The sequence below is a fragment of the Leucoraja erinacea genome, chromosome 18, assembly GCF_028641065.1.
Source record: "Leucoraja erinacea ecotype New England chromosome 18, Leri_hhj_1, whole genome shotgun sequence".
NCBI lineage: Eukaryota > Metazoa > Chordata > Chondrichthyes > Rajiformes > Rajidae > Leucoraja > Leucoraja erinaceus.
This window is the reverse complement of record NC_073394.1, coordinates 541667-557665: the sequence shown is the minus strand read 5'-3', so window position 1 is coordinate 557665 and position 15999 is coordinate 541667. Positions and strand designations below refer to the sequence as shown.

The 15999-nt window shown below is 41.6% G+C and overlaps 1 protein-coding gene across 3 annotated transcripts in view; it reads left to right on the top strand.

The window, feature by feature from the left end:
- Window positions 1–15999, top strand: part of cstpp1 (centriolar satellite-associated tubulin polyglutamylase complex regulator 1) — a 118187-nt gene that overhangs the window by 62553 nt on the left and 39635 nt on the right. For all 3 annotated transcript variants that reach the window (XM_055649119.1, XM_055649122.1, XM_055649120.1), the window contains one exon: window positions 12722–12806. In XM_055649119.1, the coding sequence (XP_055505094.1) occupies window positions 12722–12806 (85 nt within the window). The remainder of the gene's footprint in view (window positions 1–12721; window positions 12807–15999) is intronic.

Genomic DNA, 15999 nt, shown 5'->3' with positions numbered 1-15999 from the left:
ACTATATTATCGAGGCCTATAAAACTAATAATACCTTTTGCGACCGGGTCTTGCAGCGATTTTTCGTTAATGATTTACTAGGCTGAACATGTGCGATTAGTACAGCCTAGTAAAAATCGCGTTTTAAACCCGCCCCCTCCAAACAGCGCCAAAATCGCGGACCTGGCTGTGGGCAGATTCCCAATGGCGATTCAGGTAGGTTTTGTAACATACCTACATTAATAAGCTGCTGCAGTTTTGCTAAGAATTAACAACATGTGTTTTTGTAATTGCAAGTGAGGAGCAGAAGGGCATGTAGCTCCTTGAGCTGCTCTAACATTTCATAAGATGCTTGCTGAGCTGATTGTGACCTCAGTCTAAAGAAAGGTCTCATCCCGAAACATCACCCATTCCTTCTCTCCAGAGATGCTGCCTGTCCCACTGAGTTACTCTAACATTTTGTGTCTACTTTTGATTGTGACCTCAACTCTACATTCCCAATTACCCATGGTCAAATTTCACCTAGACACAACGATCTGCAGATGCTGGTTTACAGAAAAGGACACAGACACTGGAGTTTTCAGTGGGTCAAGCAGCATTTCTAGAGGACATGGATAGGTGACATTTTGGTTCACCACCCTTCTTCAGTCTGGGTTACTGCAGCACTTTGTAACATTTGTAGGTGGATCAGCTTTGGCACATTTGTAAAGTTGTCCCTAGTGTGTAGGATAGTTTGGTGTATGGGGAGGTGATCACCAATCAGTACAGACTCGGTGGGCCGAAAGGCCTGTTTCTGCTCTGTATCTCTAAAGTCTAAATTTCATCTCTTGCTTGCCAAATATCTATCTTTTTCCATCTTCTCTTGAGGAACAGAATTCCAGAGACTCACAACTCTCTGAGTGTAAAAGTGTTACTACTTTATCTTAAATATATTGCCCTTTATTTTTAAACATTGACTCCTGTTTAACTGGAGCATCCTCTCAATGTTCTTGCCATCAAAACCTCATCTCCTCTGGCATCTGTGAATAACCAAGTAATTAAAAATCATTTTCAGAAAGCTATGTAAAAGCAATTACAACTCCATAAGTAAACATGGATCAGTTTCAAGGTAAATTCAATATTTTGTCATATTTAAAAAGTGCCCACTGCTGCTTCTGCCTGAAACTGTGTTTCTGGACATAATTTGAAGACATGTAAACATATCATGGTGATTGATTTTGGAGTTGTGGCCAGCTGTGTGAAGTCCTTGCTTCCAGCATGATGACCTTGAAGCTCGACAAGATTTTTTAAAATTCAGTATGCATAATTCAAAACTGTTCTTGAAATTCCACAGAATTTTTCAATGGTTTTTCTGTTTGGAACTAAATCCATAAAACCCTAATGAAAGCCGGGGACAAATGTTCCCCCTCTTGTTTATGTGAAGCACAACAGACCATTGATAAATTGTAAATATCTGAATGAATTAGCCTGATCATCAATGCTGCTCGTGTTTCTATCAATTGGAGAACTTGCTGCTTCACTTCATTTCACCAGATGTAACTCAATCCATCTTCAAACATGTTTTTACGAGATGTTGCCAGACAGAGGCAACATTTTGCAGGCAGCATGCAGGAGAACATGAGTATACTCGCATTTTGACCTTTTAGGGCTGAAATCTGCAGTAGCAGACAGGCTTTTACCCATTTAAATACATGAGTAAGTTTACGATCTCCTGATGGACTCAATGGACCCAACTCCCTGGAATACGTACAGCACCTGGACGAAGTTGGGGGGACCTCCACTGAGCTAGGAAGCATGATTGGGACAAGCAGGAAGAGTTTACACTGAGCAGATATCGCTGCCTCTTTCTATATCTGATGATGCTGCCCAGTATAGTGGATGGAAACGCCCTCAGCCTGGAGTGCTGAGGGTGAACCACGTCTTTGTGAAGCCAAGTACACAGTAGGCCTTCATGTCCCTCTGATACAGCAGGCTGGCAATGATGTCTTCCACCTTGATCTCTTGCAATTGTACAAGAAGGATGCTAGGTGGGACAAGAGTGGAGCAACATGCCCCCACCCAGAGCACCAGGCTTAGCTGAAAGCTGCAAACCATCTCCATTTCAGCACTATTGATGCAGACTGGAGTCATAATCATAAAGTCATACCTCAAGGAAACAAGTCCTTCAGCCCAACTTGCCCACAACGACCAACATGCCCCATCTACACTAGTCCAATTTGCCCATATCCCTCTAAACCTGTGTTATCCATGTACCTGTCCAAGAGGGTGTGGTGTTCCATCCTGTTTCTTGTAGTCAGTGACCATTTTGCTGACATTAAGGAGATATTATTGTTTTGACTTCATGCTTCAGGTTCTCTATCTCCTTCCTGTCTCTACTCCATAACATCATTGTTCAAGATGCAGTCCACTGGTGGTGCCGTCTGCAAACTTATAAAGGGAGTAAGAGCAGAAAGCAGAGTCTGTGGAGTATATTAAGGGACTGATGATGCAGCTTTGCTATTGCTGTGCTGGCCGTTTATTGATTTTGTGTTCAACCAACCAATCTGCCTTCATAGGTTTTGGCTCAACGTTGATCAATTTGCACTTTTATTTGAAGTTTTCTTGAGAAATATTGATAAAACTTTCTTTTAGTGTCCATGGAATGACAGTATGATGACATCTCGGCACAAGATCGATGCATTTGTAACTTCATCACAGATTTTGTGCAGATCTTGAAGGTTATTACATGAGACCTCATCCAGCATGCATTTCCATAAGTTGCTTGCTTCTTGTGATGAGAAGCTGTCACATGTCATTATGTTGCAGTTTGCGATTCCCCTGGTGTCATTCTCCTCCACCTCCGTTCATTGGCCCAGAACCAATGTTATAGTCATTCATCGTGGAAACAGGCCCTTCGGCCCAACATGCCCATGCCATCGCCAACTAAGATGCCCCATTCACACTAGTCCCATGACTCTATGACTAGTGTAGCTGGGGCATGTTGGTCGGCATGGGCAAGTTGGGCCGAAGGGCCTGTTTCCACACTATATCACTCTATGACTAGTGTAGCTGGGGCATGTTGGTCGGCATGGGCAAGTTGGGTCGAAGGGCCTGTTTCCACACTATATCACTATGACTAGTGTAGCTGGGGCATGTTGGTCGGCATGGGCAAGTTGGGCCGAAGGGCCTGTTTTCACACTATATCACTCTATGACTACTAGTGTAGCTGGGGCATGTTGGTCGGCATGGGCAAGTTGGGCCGAAGGGCCTGTTTCCACACTATATCACTCTATGACTAGTGTAGCTGGGGCATGTTGGTCGGCATGGGCAAGTTGGGCCGAAGGGCCTGTTTTCACACTATATCACTCTATGACTAGTGTAGCTGGGTCATGTTGGTCGGCATGGGCAAGTTGGGCCGAAGGGCCTGTTTCCACACTATATCACTCTATGACTAGTGTAGCTGGGGCTTGTTGGTCGGCATGGGCAAGTTGGCCGAAGGGCCTGTTTCCACACTATATCACTATGATTAGTGTAGCGGGGGCATGTTGGTCGGCATGGGCAAGTTGGGCCGAAGGGCCTTTCCACACTATATCACTATGACTAGTGTAGCTGGGGCATGTTGGTCGGCATGGGCAAGTTGGGCTGAAGGGCCTGTTTCTGTGCTGTATGACTCGATGACTTGCGTAGTTTTCCCTTTGCAGAGCACCACCACAAAGTTGCATTGCTTTGTGACTTGCTTATCTTGGTGATGCTTGTAATCATTCTTTGTTCAGAAAACAAAGTCATGGAGGAAAGCCAGCACTTTGTTTTTTGCTCAAGATTCCAGCTCTGCAGTCTCTTGTGACTCCAATTGTGCTTTGTTGTCATCCTCAAGCAAAATGTTCTGTCTTGATGTTTGTTGTGTGTTCTGATTTTAGTCATAATATTCTTACCTTATCGTCTTTCTTCTTGCAACCACTGGATTCTCTTAGCCAGTGGGGTTGTTTGAAACTCTTTCCAAGGCTCTGCTGAAGTTGCTTTGACATGCCTCCTTCGATAATCTGCATTTTCAGCTCTTGCTCAAGATCAGAGAAATAATATTTTGTAGTAATTGTCTCAGACACATGAAAGGCAGATCAGTTGCTCCTTTTGCCCTTGCCTCGTGGTGGATCATTGTTGTCCGTGAGCATTGCCACTTTCATTTCACTGCACATCTCGTATGTGTACGTGACAAATAAACTTGACTTGACTTGACTTGTCTCGTGAACCATTTTCTGATGTGAAATAGAACCAAACGTTCCACTGATTTCCTATGTAGCAAGCACGTGGTGACAATGTGTTTTAAGTTGCAACTTACAACATCCTGTAAGCTTACAACACTCACAAAAATGATTTCTTCTTGACAGAATCATTGATTCTAAATCCTCTCATTGTCCCTTTAGACCTGCGAGGCGACTTTTCCCATCTGGCATAACCAAGGAAGGGTCGTTTAGTATAAGTGTCAAGTGGCATGACTTGGCAGTATCCTAATGGTTTGTACATGTAGCTTTGATGCACTGACTTATTCACCATTGGCTGCCTCACGCAGACTCCGATTAATTAGATTGGGTGTTTGGATTCTTCGTCTTCTTCTTGCGTTTGAGGCAGCAGAGGTTATGTAACGCCCTCCAAGTGCTGTAGCCAGTTCAATGTGCTGTTGTCATGAGCCGTGAGGACTACCCCTCCACCAGGGGGGTGGAAGACAGCCCCGTCGAAAATTACCATGTCTATTCTACAGCTGTTAACAGATGGGCTCACTTAGTTGCAGCCATGACATAATAAGAAGCCAACATACTGGACTGACAACTAACAGCAAAAATACATCCCAGCAAAATGATCAATATTCAAAAGGAGACCAACTGCAATTTAAAAATCACAATAAAGAAGATGTTTTTAGTGTTTTCATCTCTGAAGACACATTAATACAAGTGTTTGCATTCTCTTCTTTGGAGTGTGTGATAAGGATAGTTGAACTAATCCAAATGAAATTGAAGAAAGATGGTTGTAGATTTCACATTAGGGGTGTCCATGTGACAGAGGCAGTGTTGCCATGTGACCTGCCATATAAAACCTTTTCTTCATGTCCACATCATTTTACAATGAAACTAACTTAAACAAATACTGCCCTTATTGTTTCAAAGAGATATTGTAATAACATCTGGTCATGGGTTGCACTAACCAGGCATTTAGATTTACTGAAAATGTAGTTATTGGAGCATTGATGTTTCTGAAGTTTCCTCATTTACGTTGGTGTCTATTGCTCTAACTTCTATTTCTTGTATATGGTGTGCACAGCCTAAAGTTGTAGGTCAACTTGTTCTATTTGTTTGTGCACGTCGAGCTGATTGCATTAGTCGAAACAGGGTGGACCATGTGAAGGTTGTAATCTCCCACCCTATGGTTTTAACTTCAAAATGTCGACTATATTCAAACAAATGCGTCATGGCTGCAGAGTAATTGAGAATGTCCAGAGTTTGTGAAAAGAGTCACCATTTATCATTTAGTTTTGTGGAATAAGATATTGAACATACTCTTACATTACTCTTAATAATCTTTCAACAAAGTACTAAAACATGCACAAATGTTTTCATTTATCTCACTTATTAAAGCAGAACAAAAATTGTTTAAAAATACTGTCCACATTATGTCATTGGTATCTTTGGTTTGAGAAATATGGTTCACATATGTCATAAGAAATTTGTATATTTAACTAATGACTTAAAGATTTTTTTGAGACAAACAGCTTTCATATGCTATTACTGTCATGGAAGTGATAGAAGTTGCTTTGGCCACATCAACGGCAGCCATTTAAAACATTGTGCCACTGCCAATTTCTCCGATCATTATCGATGAGCAACAAACGTCAACGTCGGGAAAAGCTGTTCCTGAACCTGGAAGCAGTTTTCCGTGTCTAACACCTTCTTCCTGGTAGCAGGATTGAAATGAGATTGTGGTCAAGGCATGTATACAGGCCACAGCAGAAAAGGAAGCCATCAGTAACCTGGCTCTTTTTCACGCCATCCCCTGCTTTCATTACTTACAGCTTTTTACCATAATGTATTTATCCAAATGATAAACAAGGAACTTATACATTGGTTTACAGAAGAAGCAACAGCATCTGCAGTTCTTTCTTATACAGAGTGCTGGAGTAACTCAGTGGGTCAGACAGCATCTGTGGAGAACATGGATAGGTGGGTTGATATGCAAATAGTTGGACAAAGGCCAGGCATGAGAAAACAAAAGTTGTGAGATTGGATAGATGCAAATTGTGAAGTCAGATGAAGGAATATAGATGGAAGATGAATGGAAAAATGGGCATGAGCAGGGAAGAGCTGGGGAGGGGGGGTGTGGGGGGTGTGAGGGCGGGGTGTGTGTGTGGAGGGAGAATACAGGGTGGGGGTTCATGAGGTTAATTACTTAAAATTGTAGAATTCAATGTTCATACCATTAGGTTGTAAGCTACCCATAGGGAATATGAGGTGCGGTTCCTCCAGTTAGGAGCACAACCTGCCAACTGGTCCAGAACAGACATGTCAGTGTGGGGGTGAGAAGTGGAGTTAAAATGGTTCGCAACTGGAAGATCCAATATATTGTCTTAAAGGTGGCAATGAAACCTGCCTCCACCATATCCACCTACAGAATGTGTCACACTGCAGCCAATCGCTGCATAACAGACTATTCCTCATGCCACTCTTAATTATTTCCTCCACTGCTTAACCTATAGTCTATATTCCTGTAACCTATAGTCTTCAACCCTCTCCACCAAAACGAACAGCATCCAATTATCCACTGTATCCAGACCCTGCCTTCTATCAAATCTTCACTCTTATCTATGCTTGCAACTGTAGTTCCCTTTCAACCTCATGTATGCACATGCATAACAATTTAATGTTGCTGGTGTCTGGGTGTGGTTTTCTCTATATTCACTTCATGTATTTTGTACCTCTGTGCATTTTTATGCCTCAATTCTGCCCCAGGCCTTGGTTTAGGAGAAGATAAAAGATGAAGTAATCAAGTATAGGGGATCATTTGGCAGTAAATCCCTCCACAATGAACAAATACTCAATAGTTTGTTGACTGAAGTCAAAGCATACAAAAGTTAAACTTTTAATCAAAAATGCAAAATAAAGCAAGACTTTTCCAACTTGTGATGAAAAATCGTCTAAATATTTGTAATTACTTTGTCCAAACTCAATATTAATCTAGAATTTATTTGTTGTAATCACGAATAAGAACAAAAATAACAAATGTCCGGTTAATATGTTAAACATTTCTGCTGGAAGATAATCAAGATAGCCGAGCATTTATAAAATACAGAATTATTTACAAAAATGCAAATGTCTGATAAATATTTGCTTGGATCACAAAAAAACAAATTTTTACCGGTTGAAAAAAGCACAGTACATATATCATAAATGTCAGAGATTTGAATATTGGATGTCATCTTCTTGTGCATTATTTACTCAAGTTAAAACTTGAATCTGTAAAGAGTCCTTGTAAATGTGAGATTAATTATCCCATAGTCATAAAAATGTATTGAAATTTGATTCCACGTCTCCCAGCCAATGCTGTATCGTAGCTATTTCTTCTCAGCTTAATTATGTAGCTATTATTTTAATAGTCGATGAAAATATTGTGAATGTCTGTAATGTTTTTTAATATGTGTATCATTTTGAAATGTAAGATTGCCTTCACTGCAATCAATGTAAACCGCAGGTTTGTGAATCGGGCCTCCTCGGATGGACTGTGGGATGTCAGACTTCATCTTGGAGGGCTGTCGGCCTATGTCTGTGTAACAGCATGGAAAGTGGCTATGGCAGTCGGGAGGGATTGCAGGGATAGTTTGGAGGGATCACAGGGGAATTTGGAGAGATCGCAGGTGGGGAATAGATCGGGTAGATGTACTCAAGCGCTTGCCCAGAGTCGGGGAATCAAGGACCAGAGCACATAGGTTCAAGGTGAAGGGGAAAAGATTTAGTAGAAATCTGAGGGGTAACCTTTTCACACAGAGGGTGGTGGGTGTATGGAACAAGCTGCCGGAGGAGGTAGTTAAGGCATTGACTATCCCAACATTTAAGAAACAGTTAGACAGGTACATGGATAGGACAGGTTTGGAACGATATGGGCCAATCTTGGGCAGGTGGGACTAGTGTAGCTGGGACATTGTTGGCTGGTGTGGGCAAGTTGAGCCAAAGGGCCTGTTTCCATGCTGTGTGACTAGCTTGGCATGAGGGTGGGAGGGAGGGAGGGGCGAGGTAAACTTGGGTGGAAGCATGGGGGAGAGGAGCATAGGGAGTTGGTGGGGGGGTGGGGGGGAGGTTGAGCATAAGAGAGGGAGGGGTCTGGACAATAAGTGGGAGATGGGTAGATTTAGGAGGGGATTAAACGGCACTTGAGGAGCTTGGGGGGAGCAGTGTAGGGGACTTGGGAGGGAGCAGAGTGGAGAGGGGCCAGTGGAAGTTGCGGGTGTAGTGATGAGGTGGCTGAAGAACCTGTGGGAGAATGAGGCAAAGAGGACTAGGGTGAGGGCAAGAAGCCAGGAAGCTTTGGAGAAGTTCAGAGAGTTGGAGAAGGAGTGAGCACAGCCTCTACTCCGTCCGCTTTGAAGAGCTCTCATTTCACTGCTGCCATTAGGAAGAAGGTACAGGGGTCTGAGAATCCTTACCTCCAGGTTCAAGATCAACTATCAGGTTCTTAAACCACACTGCATGACCCTAACCACAACCCTCCCTCAGCTTCACACAACTGCGGGCTTCACACAGGTTGCACTACATACTTAGGCTTGCACAATTATAGTCTGGTTATCTAACATTGCTGACAATTCATTGTATTGTAGATTATTGTGTATTTATTTGTTGTTTTGTGAGTTATTGTGCCCGTAAAGATGCAGCAAGTGAAACATGTGTTGTCCAAATGGCAATTAATTTCCCTGGACTCTGGTTTTTAATTTAAGTTTTATAAAGTTCCAGTACCCGTTTTGAGTTCTGTGGGAAGAAGTTGAAGGAGAGGATGGAATGGCCCAGTATGTGCTGAGTGAAATGGCCAGTGCAATTGTAGCCATGGTGGGCAAGTGTTCTCTCCTTCTCTGGAGAGTGTTGGGTGTTCAAACAAATCTGTTCCAATATCACTAGAGTGAGGCTCTGCCCATTTTGATGGGAAGGAATAGCTAACTGGCCCTTTGTTTTTACATGGCTATTCAGCAAATTTCCCCACACATTTAGTGGGGGTTTGAAAACACATATTCACAAATGAATTTACAGAATAAAAGTTCAATTCACTGCACCCTGCTTCGTCATTTGTTTAAACAAGCACAAACAGTCGTGTCCCGTCCGTGGATCAGCATTTGCAGTTCTTTCTTAAACATGTCCCCAGTGTGGATCAGCATCTACTCCCGGCTTCACTTTGGTCCTTTCAGATCAAAGAGGACCAACGCATATTTGGCATTTATTAAGTTTCAAATATCTTGCCCACCCTTTACATCTCTATCTCTCACATAGCTGATCACAATTGACAAACCTAGCTAATGTCCGCTGTTATTTTCCTTTCAGTACTCCTGGAAAATGGGTGTGCTGTCTTCCAATTTCTATTCACCATCCAGAGATTCAGCAATAAGTACTTTAGCAAAATTGGCCATTCCACTGCTGAGGATAATCTCATTGATAAATGTATGGCTGGATAAGGAAGAATGTCACTTTGAGTGTCTGGAACCAAGGATAATTGTCTGATTATATATAACAGATTTGTCTAGCAGTGGCAGACAAGAGACGACCCTGGTTCAATCTGTGTAAACTCAGTTTAATTTGACACCAGCAATTTTTTTGTTGAAAAAAGCAGAATATTCAGTTGCAAAACAGTGAACAAATAGTATTTTCTGAGGAGTGTGTGAGCAACAATTAAGGATTCCTATTCATATTCCTATTCATAAAAAGGAAATTAGAAAAGGTTTGATAATGAATGAACACTTTACCTTCATTTATTTCACAGTTTAGATAAACAGAATGTTCTGTTTTTGCAACGAAAACTGTTGCTAAAAGTATATCCAGCGAGAAATGGTCCAATTTTGTGTTACACATGTTTAAATTTACTAGGTTACACAAAAAAGCTGGAGAAACTCAGCGGGTGCAGCAGCATCTATGGAGCGAAGGAAATAGGCAACGTTTCGGGCCGAAACCCTTCTTCAGACTGACTGTGCAAGCGGTTTATTAGTTAGGTCACTTGAAGGAAAACTATTTGCTAAATGCATACAAAGCGGGGTAGGATATTCCATTAGGACAATAATCACGTTATTGTTTCTTTACAATTACAGGAGATTATTTCAAATGATTGGTTTTCCTGTGAGGGGTGATCTTTTTGTTCATCTATGATGGTTTTCACTGTTCTAAAGTTTGATGTGATTATCACCACAGCCAAATGACACAGCCTTAAAGAGGGATACTAGAACAATGCACATGAATTTTGAAGATGGAAGAACACTGAGAATTAAAAGAAAAAAATATTTGATCTCTGGTTTTACAAGTGGAGGTGAAGAGTATAGAAGTATACAAGTTTGGCTCTGGTTTGAACATTGAGGCCACTTCTGGGCAGCATGTTTTAGGAGCATGTAAGGGCCTTTGATAGAAAGCAGATGAAATGGTTCCGGAGATTAATGACTTCAGTTGTTTAGAGAGACCAGAGAAACTGGAGTTGAGGTCTTTAAAGCAGGAAACATTAAGCAGAAATGTTGGATTTTTTTAAATCGAGATGGGAATTGATGAGGCAATAATGGGGAATGGTTTCCAGTGATGGACTGGTCAATAACATGAGCACAAGAACCAGAGGCTGCAACATATAGTTGTTATAATTGGCGATTTCCAAGTCTGGAAGGGTGTGGATCTAAATCTATGACTAACTTTATAAATACACAAAGGACAAAATATAACCATGGCAGCTGTCATCAGCATATCTATAACGTCTCTCTTTTGGAAAACTCCTTGGCTCACTTGAGAAAGCAAATGCAGATAGAGTCACAGAGTGATACAACGTGCGGTGGTAACAGGCTCTTCGGCCCAACTTGCCAACACCGGCCAACATGTCCCAGCTACACTAGTCCCACTTGCCTGCATTTGGCCCATATCCCTCCAAACCTGTCCTGTCCATGTCCCACTTCCATCCTCACGTCTCCTTCCACAGTGCCCTCCATTGTTTCAGAAATGCCGACTGTAAGCTTGAGGAGCAGCACCTCATATTGAAGATGTCAGAATTTGGTTTGAATTAACCAATTTAGGCAACTTTTCTATTCCTTCCTATCTCCACAGATGTGACTGTACACAATACATCTATTCCCTTTCTCATTCCACTTGATCTGCTGCCTGTTTCCAGCATGTTCGGTGTTTGTTTTGCATTTCCAGCACCTGCAGTTATTTTATGCTCTAGTGAACTCTCTCGATTGAGTTGCGAGGAGTTATGACTTTGTTCTTTCCTTGTATTGTTTCCCCAACACCTGGCTTAGTGCCTGGCCCTCGTGAACAGGTATATTACTGTATATTTAGTGTAAGGGAAAGCAGTTCCTAGTCATGGGAAACAATTCCTACCCATCCTATAGTGTGGGGAGCAAGGAGCAATGGGAATACTAGAGAGGGAGCTGCAGAGACTACACATCTGCTACCCCATGGGTTAAACAATGCTGCTGAGTTGCTTTTGTGAAATTAAATCAGATTTTAAATGCCCATTACCGTGATCACAAACCCTGAAACGTCTCATCATTTTTTTTAAATTAATTTTCATTCCATTTAGCTGAATATATAGACAGTTTATTACCAGTTTTAGTGTTCCTTGCAGTGTAATGTAGCCATAATAATTTGTGTGGTAAATGTAGAAAGCTCTCAGTTGTCAATAAAAGTCTAATCAAGAAATTCAGTTTGTTAACAAAACAAAAATGAGATTGTGGGCAGGAATTCATCATGTTTGAGTAATATTGAGTTTTCACTACAAATGTAATTTTTTATTTAGTCCGTTATTTCCTGCTTCATTATGAATGCAAGGCACTATATTAGACCTGACAAACATAGGAACTAAATGTGGAGAATTCAGTGATCATAACATTGCGTTGTAAGCTATCCAAATGCAAGATGAAATGCTCTTCCTCCAGTTTGTCCATAGCCGATTCTGTCAATGGAGGAGGCCAAATCACTATGGGAAGAGGAGTTAAAATGGTTGGTCTTGGAGGACTGAGTGCTAGCGTTTTGAGAAACACTCGCTGAGTCAGCACTTGTTGTTGCCGATGAACTGTGTGCCACATTGGGAACACAGGTTGGGTGCAGTAATTAAGGTCAGAGGAGGTGCACATGAACCTCAGTCTTACCTGGAAGGACTGCTTGAGTCCTCGGGTGGAGGTGAGGGAGGAGGTGAAGGGGCATCTCCTGCCATTGCAGGGGGAAGTATCTGGAGAGGGGGCAATATCGATGGGAAGGGATGAGTGATCCAAGGAATTGTGTTTCAGTGGGGTATACTTTATTGGCACCATCAAGTACTATGTTGATTTCTTGCAAATATTTCTTTAAGATTGGATTCACAAGTTCCAAATATAATCATAGTTAATTCTCAGTTAAATTAAGCATTTGATAACTAATAGCACTAAACAACATGCTTTCAATTTAGCAAGTGCCAATAACAAGTTATTCTATGGATATTTTTGTAGTTGCAATCATATTCTTGTTTCTAACTATTAATGCAGAAATGATATAATTTGATTTGTTTTAAATTTCAGATCTACTGACTGTGTTGGAGTACCACTCCTTACTTCAGCTCATTTGCCCTGACTTCCCGTTGGATCTTGCCCAGAAAGCAGCAAGGTAATGTTCCATTGGACAAGCCTTTGTGACACCACATTCAAGATTCAATGTGTTCAATTGCCATGTGCACTGAAAGTGGAACAGTGAAATCCTTACTTTACTTGCTGCAGCTTCATTCACACATTAACACGACAAATAAATGTACAAGAATCAATAATACAATGTTATCAGTACTACTAGAGTGCAAGTTAGTGCAGCCAAAGCCAAGCCCATAGTAGATCATTGCTGAAGTAGGTTGTGGTGAGGGTTGTGGGGGGTGGTTCAAGACCCTTTTGTTGGGAAGAAGCCATTCTTGAACCTGGAGGTCACATTCTTTGAATTGCAAAGTTCTGTGAAAAACTGATTTTGTGGTGTCGGAGGCAGACATTTCTTCTTTTGTATCAATATTCAGTGTTTTTCTAAAGACTGATTATCCATTGTTTAGTAAGCCTATAAAATCAGTGCGTTAAAATGATTAAATATCTTCTTTTCATTTCCCAGAGCTGTTTTTTGTACCAGTTGAATTGTAATTGCACAGTGAAGTACCCTGTTAACGGGTAAAAAGTTATTAATAGTGACGAGCTCCAGCTCTGCATTAGGTTTAGGCATATCTGGTTTTCAGATTAAAACACACTTGTAGCTGTCAACCTACGCAGACAGACTTTCTTCCAGTACTTAAATTCCACCTGTTACAATAGTAATCAGTACTCTGTATGTTTCATTGCTGACGGGGTGAAATTAATGTTTATATCTGGATATTTCAACAGGATAGATGGTTTGAATCATGCGTACTAATAATTTATTATATTAAATGTACATTAGAGGTTCATTTGATTCCCCCCCCCCCCCATTTTGTGAAGAACTACTGTGATATGAAAACACTGCCCTGAAAAGGAGAAGAGCTTTGAGCACGTTGAGTACGTCCCCCTTTATAAGACCATGCTGAATTGCAAACAAGAGAACAAAGAATATCCTGCTGACCTGTTCTCTGCAAGTTAGTAGCTGTTGAACAGGGAGTGGGATATGGGGAAGTCTGGTTCTACTGTAGCCTTCCATTGGCTGAAGATACTGGGGATTGGAGTGTCTCTCCTGTCTTTCAGGCAGGCTGCTTAGAAAATAAAAGCAGCCAATTTGTAGAAAATTCCAAAAAAAAGTCAGTTCATCTGATTTGTCAGTTGTAAATAGAGTCATAGAGTGATACAGCGTGGAAACAGGCCCTTCAGCCCAACTTGCCCACACCGGCCAACATGTCCCAGCTACACTAGTCCCACCTACCCATGTTTGTTCCATATCCCTCCAAACCTGTCCTATCCACTTACCTCTCTGTTTCTTAAATGTTGGGATAGTCCCAGCCTCAACTACCTCCTCTGGCAGCTTGTTCCATACACCCACCATCCTTAGTGTGAAAAGGTTACCCCTCAGATTCCTATTCAATCTTTTCCCCTTCACCTTAAACCTATGTCCTCTGGTCCTCAATTCACCTACTCTGGGCAAGAGACTCTGTGCAACTGCCCGATCTATTTCTCTCGTAATTTTATATATTTCCTCTCATAGTTTATACTAGGGTATAATTATAGTAGGATATATTCTGATATGATCCAGATCAACAGTTTTTAAGGGGCAAGGGGACCTTAAACAGGTTGAGAGAGTACACTAGAAGTAGTGACTGTCTGTGACATCTAATGGTAATAAATTGTGTCAGTTGTATGGAAGATCATCGCTGTGTGCTGTGCTGTGCTGTGTGGGCAAATGTAGCTGTGGAAGCTGAACTGGAAATAATAACGTCAGAATCTCCAATCTCTAGCAAATCTAGGGACAGGATTCAATAATTCTCTACTACTTTGAGAAAAAATATTTCTGTTGAAAAGTGGAAGGCCTTGCTGATCATTGAGGAATCAGTAATCTGGAGTATAATTGCTTCAGGTTAGAATGGACTTCAAGGGCAAGTGACCAGCCCACTCAATGGTTTGCTGATCAGTTGGAGATCCAAGCTGAGAGCATCATTGAAACGCAGAAGGTCATTTAGTTCAGTGTGCCTGTGCCCATGCAAATGTTCTCCAGTCTAGCCCCATGGATTATGATACCTCCACCACTGTTCAAATGTGTTTTGGTTTTGTGACTTCACTCAGATAAAGAGTTCCAGGCCCTTGTTAACCTCTGAATTAAAAAACATTTTTCTTACTTCCCCTCTAATCCTAGCGATTATTTTAAATCCGTGCCCCTGGGTTTTGACTTCACTAATTCCTTCCTATGGACTTTATCTGCACCCTTCATAAATGTATATAGAATCTCGCTTCAGTATCCTCTGTACCAAAGCTCCCAGCCCCAGCTTTTCCAATCAATCTTCATAGACATACGTTTTCCAGATCCAGCAACATTCTGGTGAAGTTCATTCATAACATCCCTTATGTAATAACATCTTTCCTGTAATGTGATGACCAGCACAGTGGGCAGTATTCAGGCTGTGACCTAATCATGTCAGAGGTAGTCTAGCATAGCATGGACTGTTGTCAGAGAGAATGGGCAGGAGAATGGGGTTAGCCGGGAGAGATAGGTCAGCCATGATTGAATGGCGGAGTAGACTTGATGGGCCGAATGGCCTAATTCCTTATGACCTTATGACTTCCATGGTGTTAAATTCTGTGCTTCAGCTAATGAAGAATAGCATCCTGATGGTGCAAGACCATCCATCAACCATGACCCTTTGTTTCCTGCCATTCATCTCAGTGTGGATCAGTTTACCCCTCTCCTTTACAACCCCCAGGCATTTACCTTTGGCTAGCTCGATCTAAAGCCTTGCCACAGTCTATGTAGCAGAGTTCAAACAAACCTCCGTCATTAACCCTCCGTGTTACTACCTCACAGAAATCATCATTCCTTAACAAATCCATCCTATAGTCTCTGAATAATAGGTACCTTTCTAAATGAAGATGTACACTGCACCTTAGAATAAATTTGAATAAGTAGCCCAATACCTGGCAGTAATTATTTGATTTATCCCTTCAATCATTTTATTGTCCAATGTTAGCAATCTCCCAATGTTCTGACCCCATTCCTGTTTCCGGAATCAAACGCCTCCATATTTCCTTCTTTACTTCTTTTACCAGCCTGGGATATCTGTCAACCAGGGCCTGGCAAATCATTCATTTTAAAAGATGATACATCCTTTAGTATTTCCATCTTTGCTTTCTAAACCCAACCTAATACCCCACGA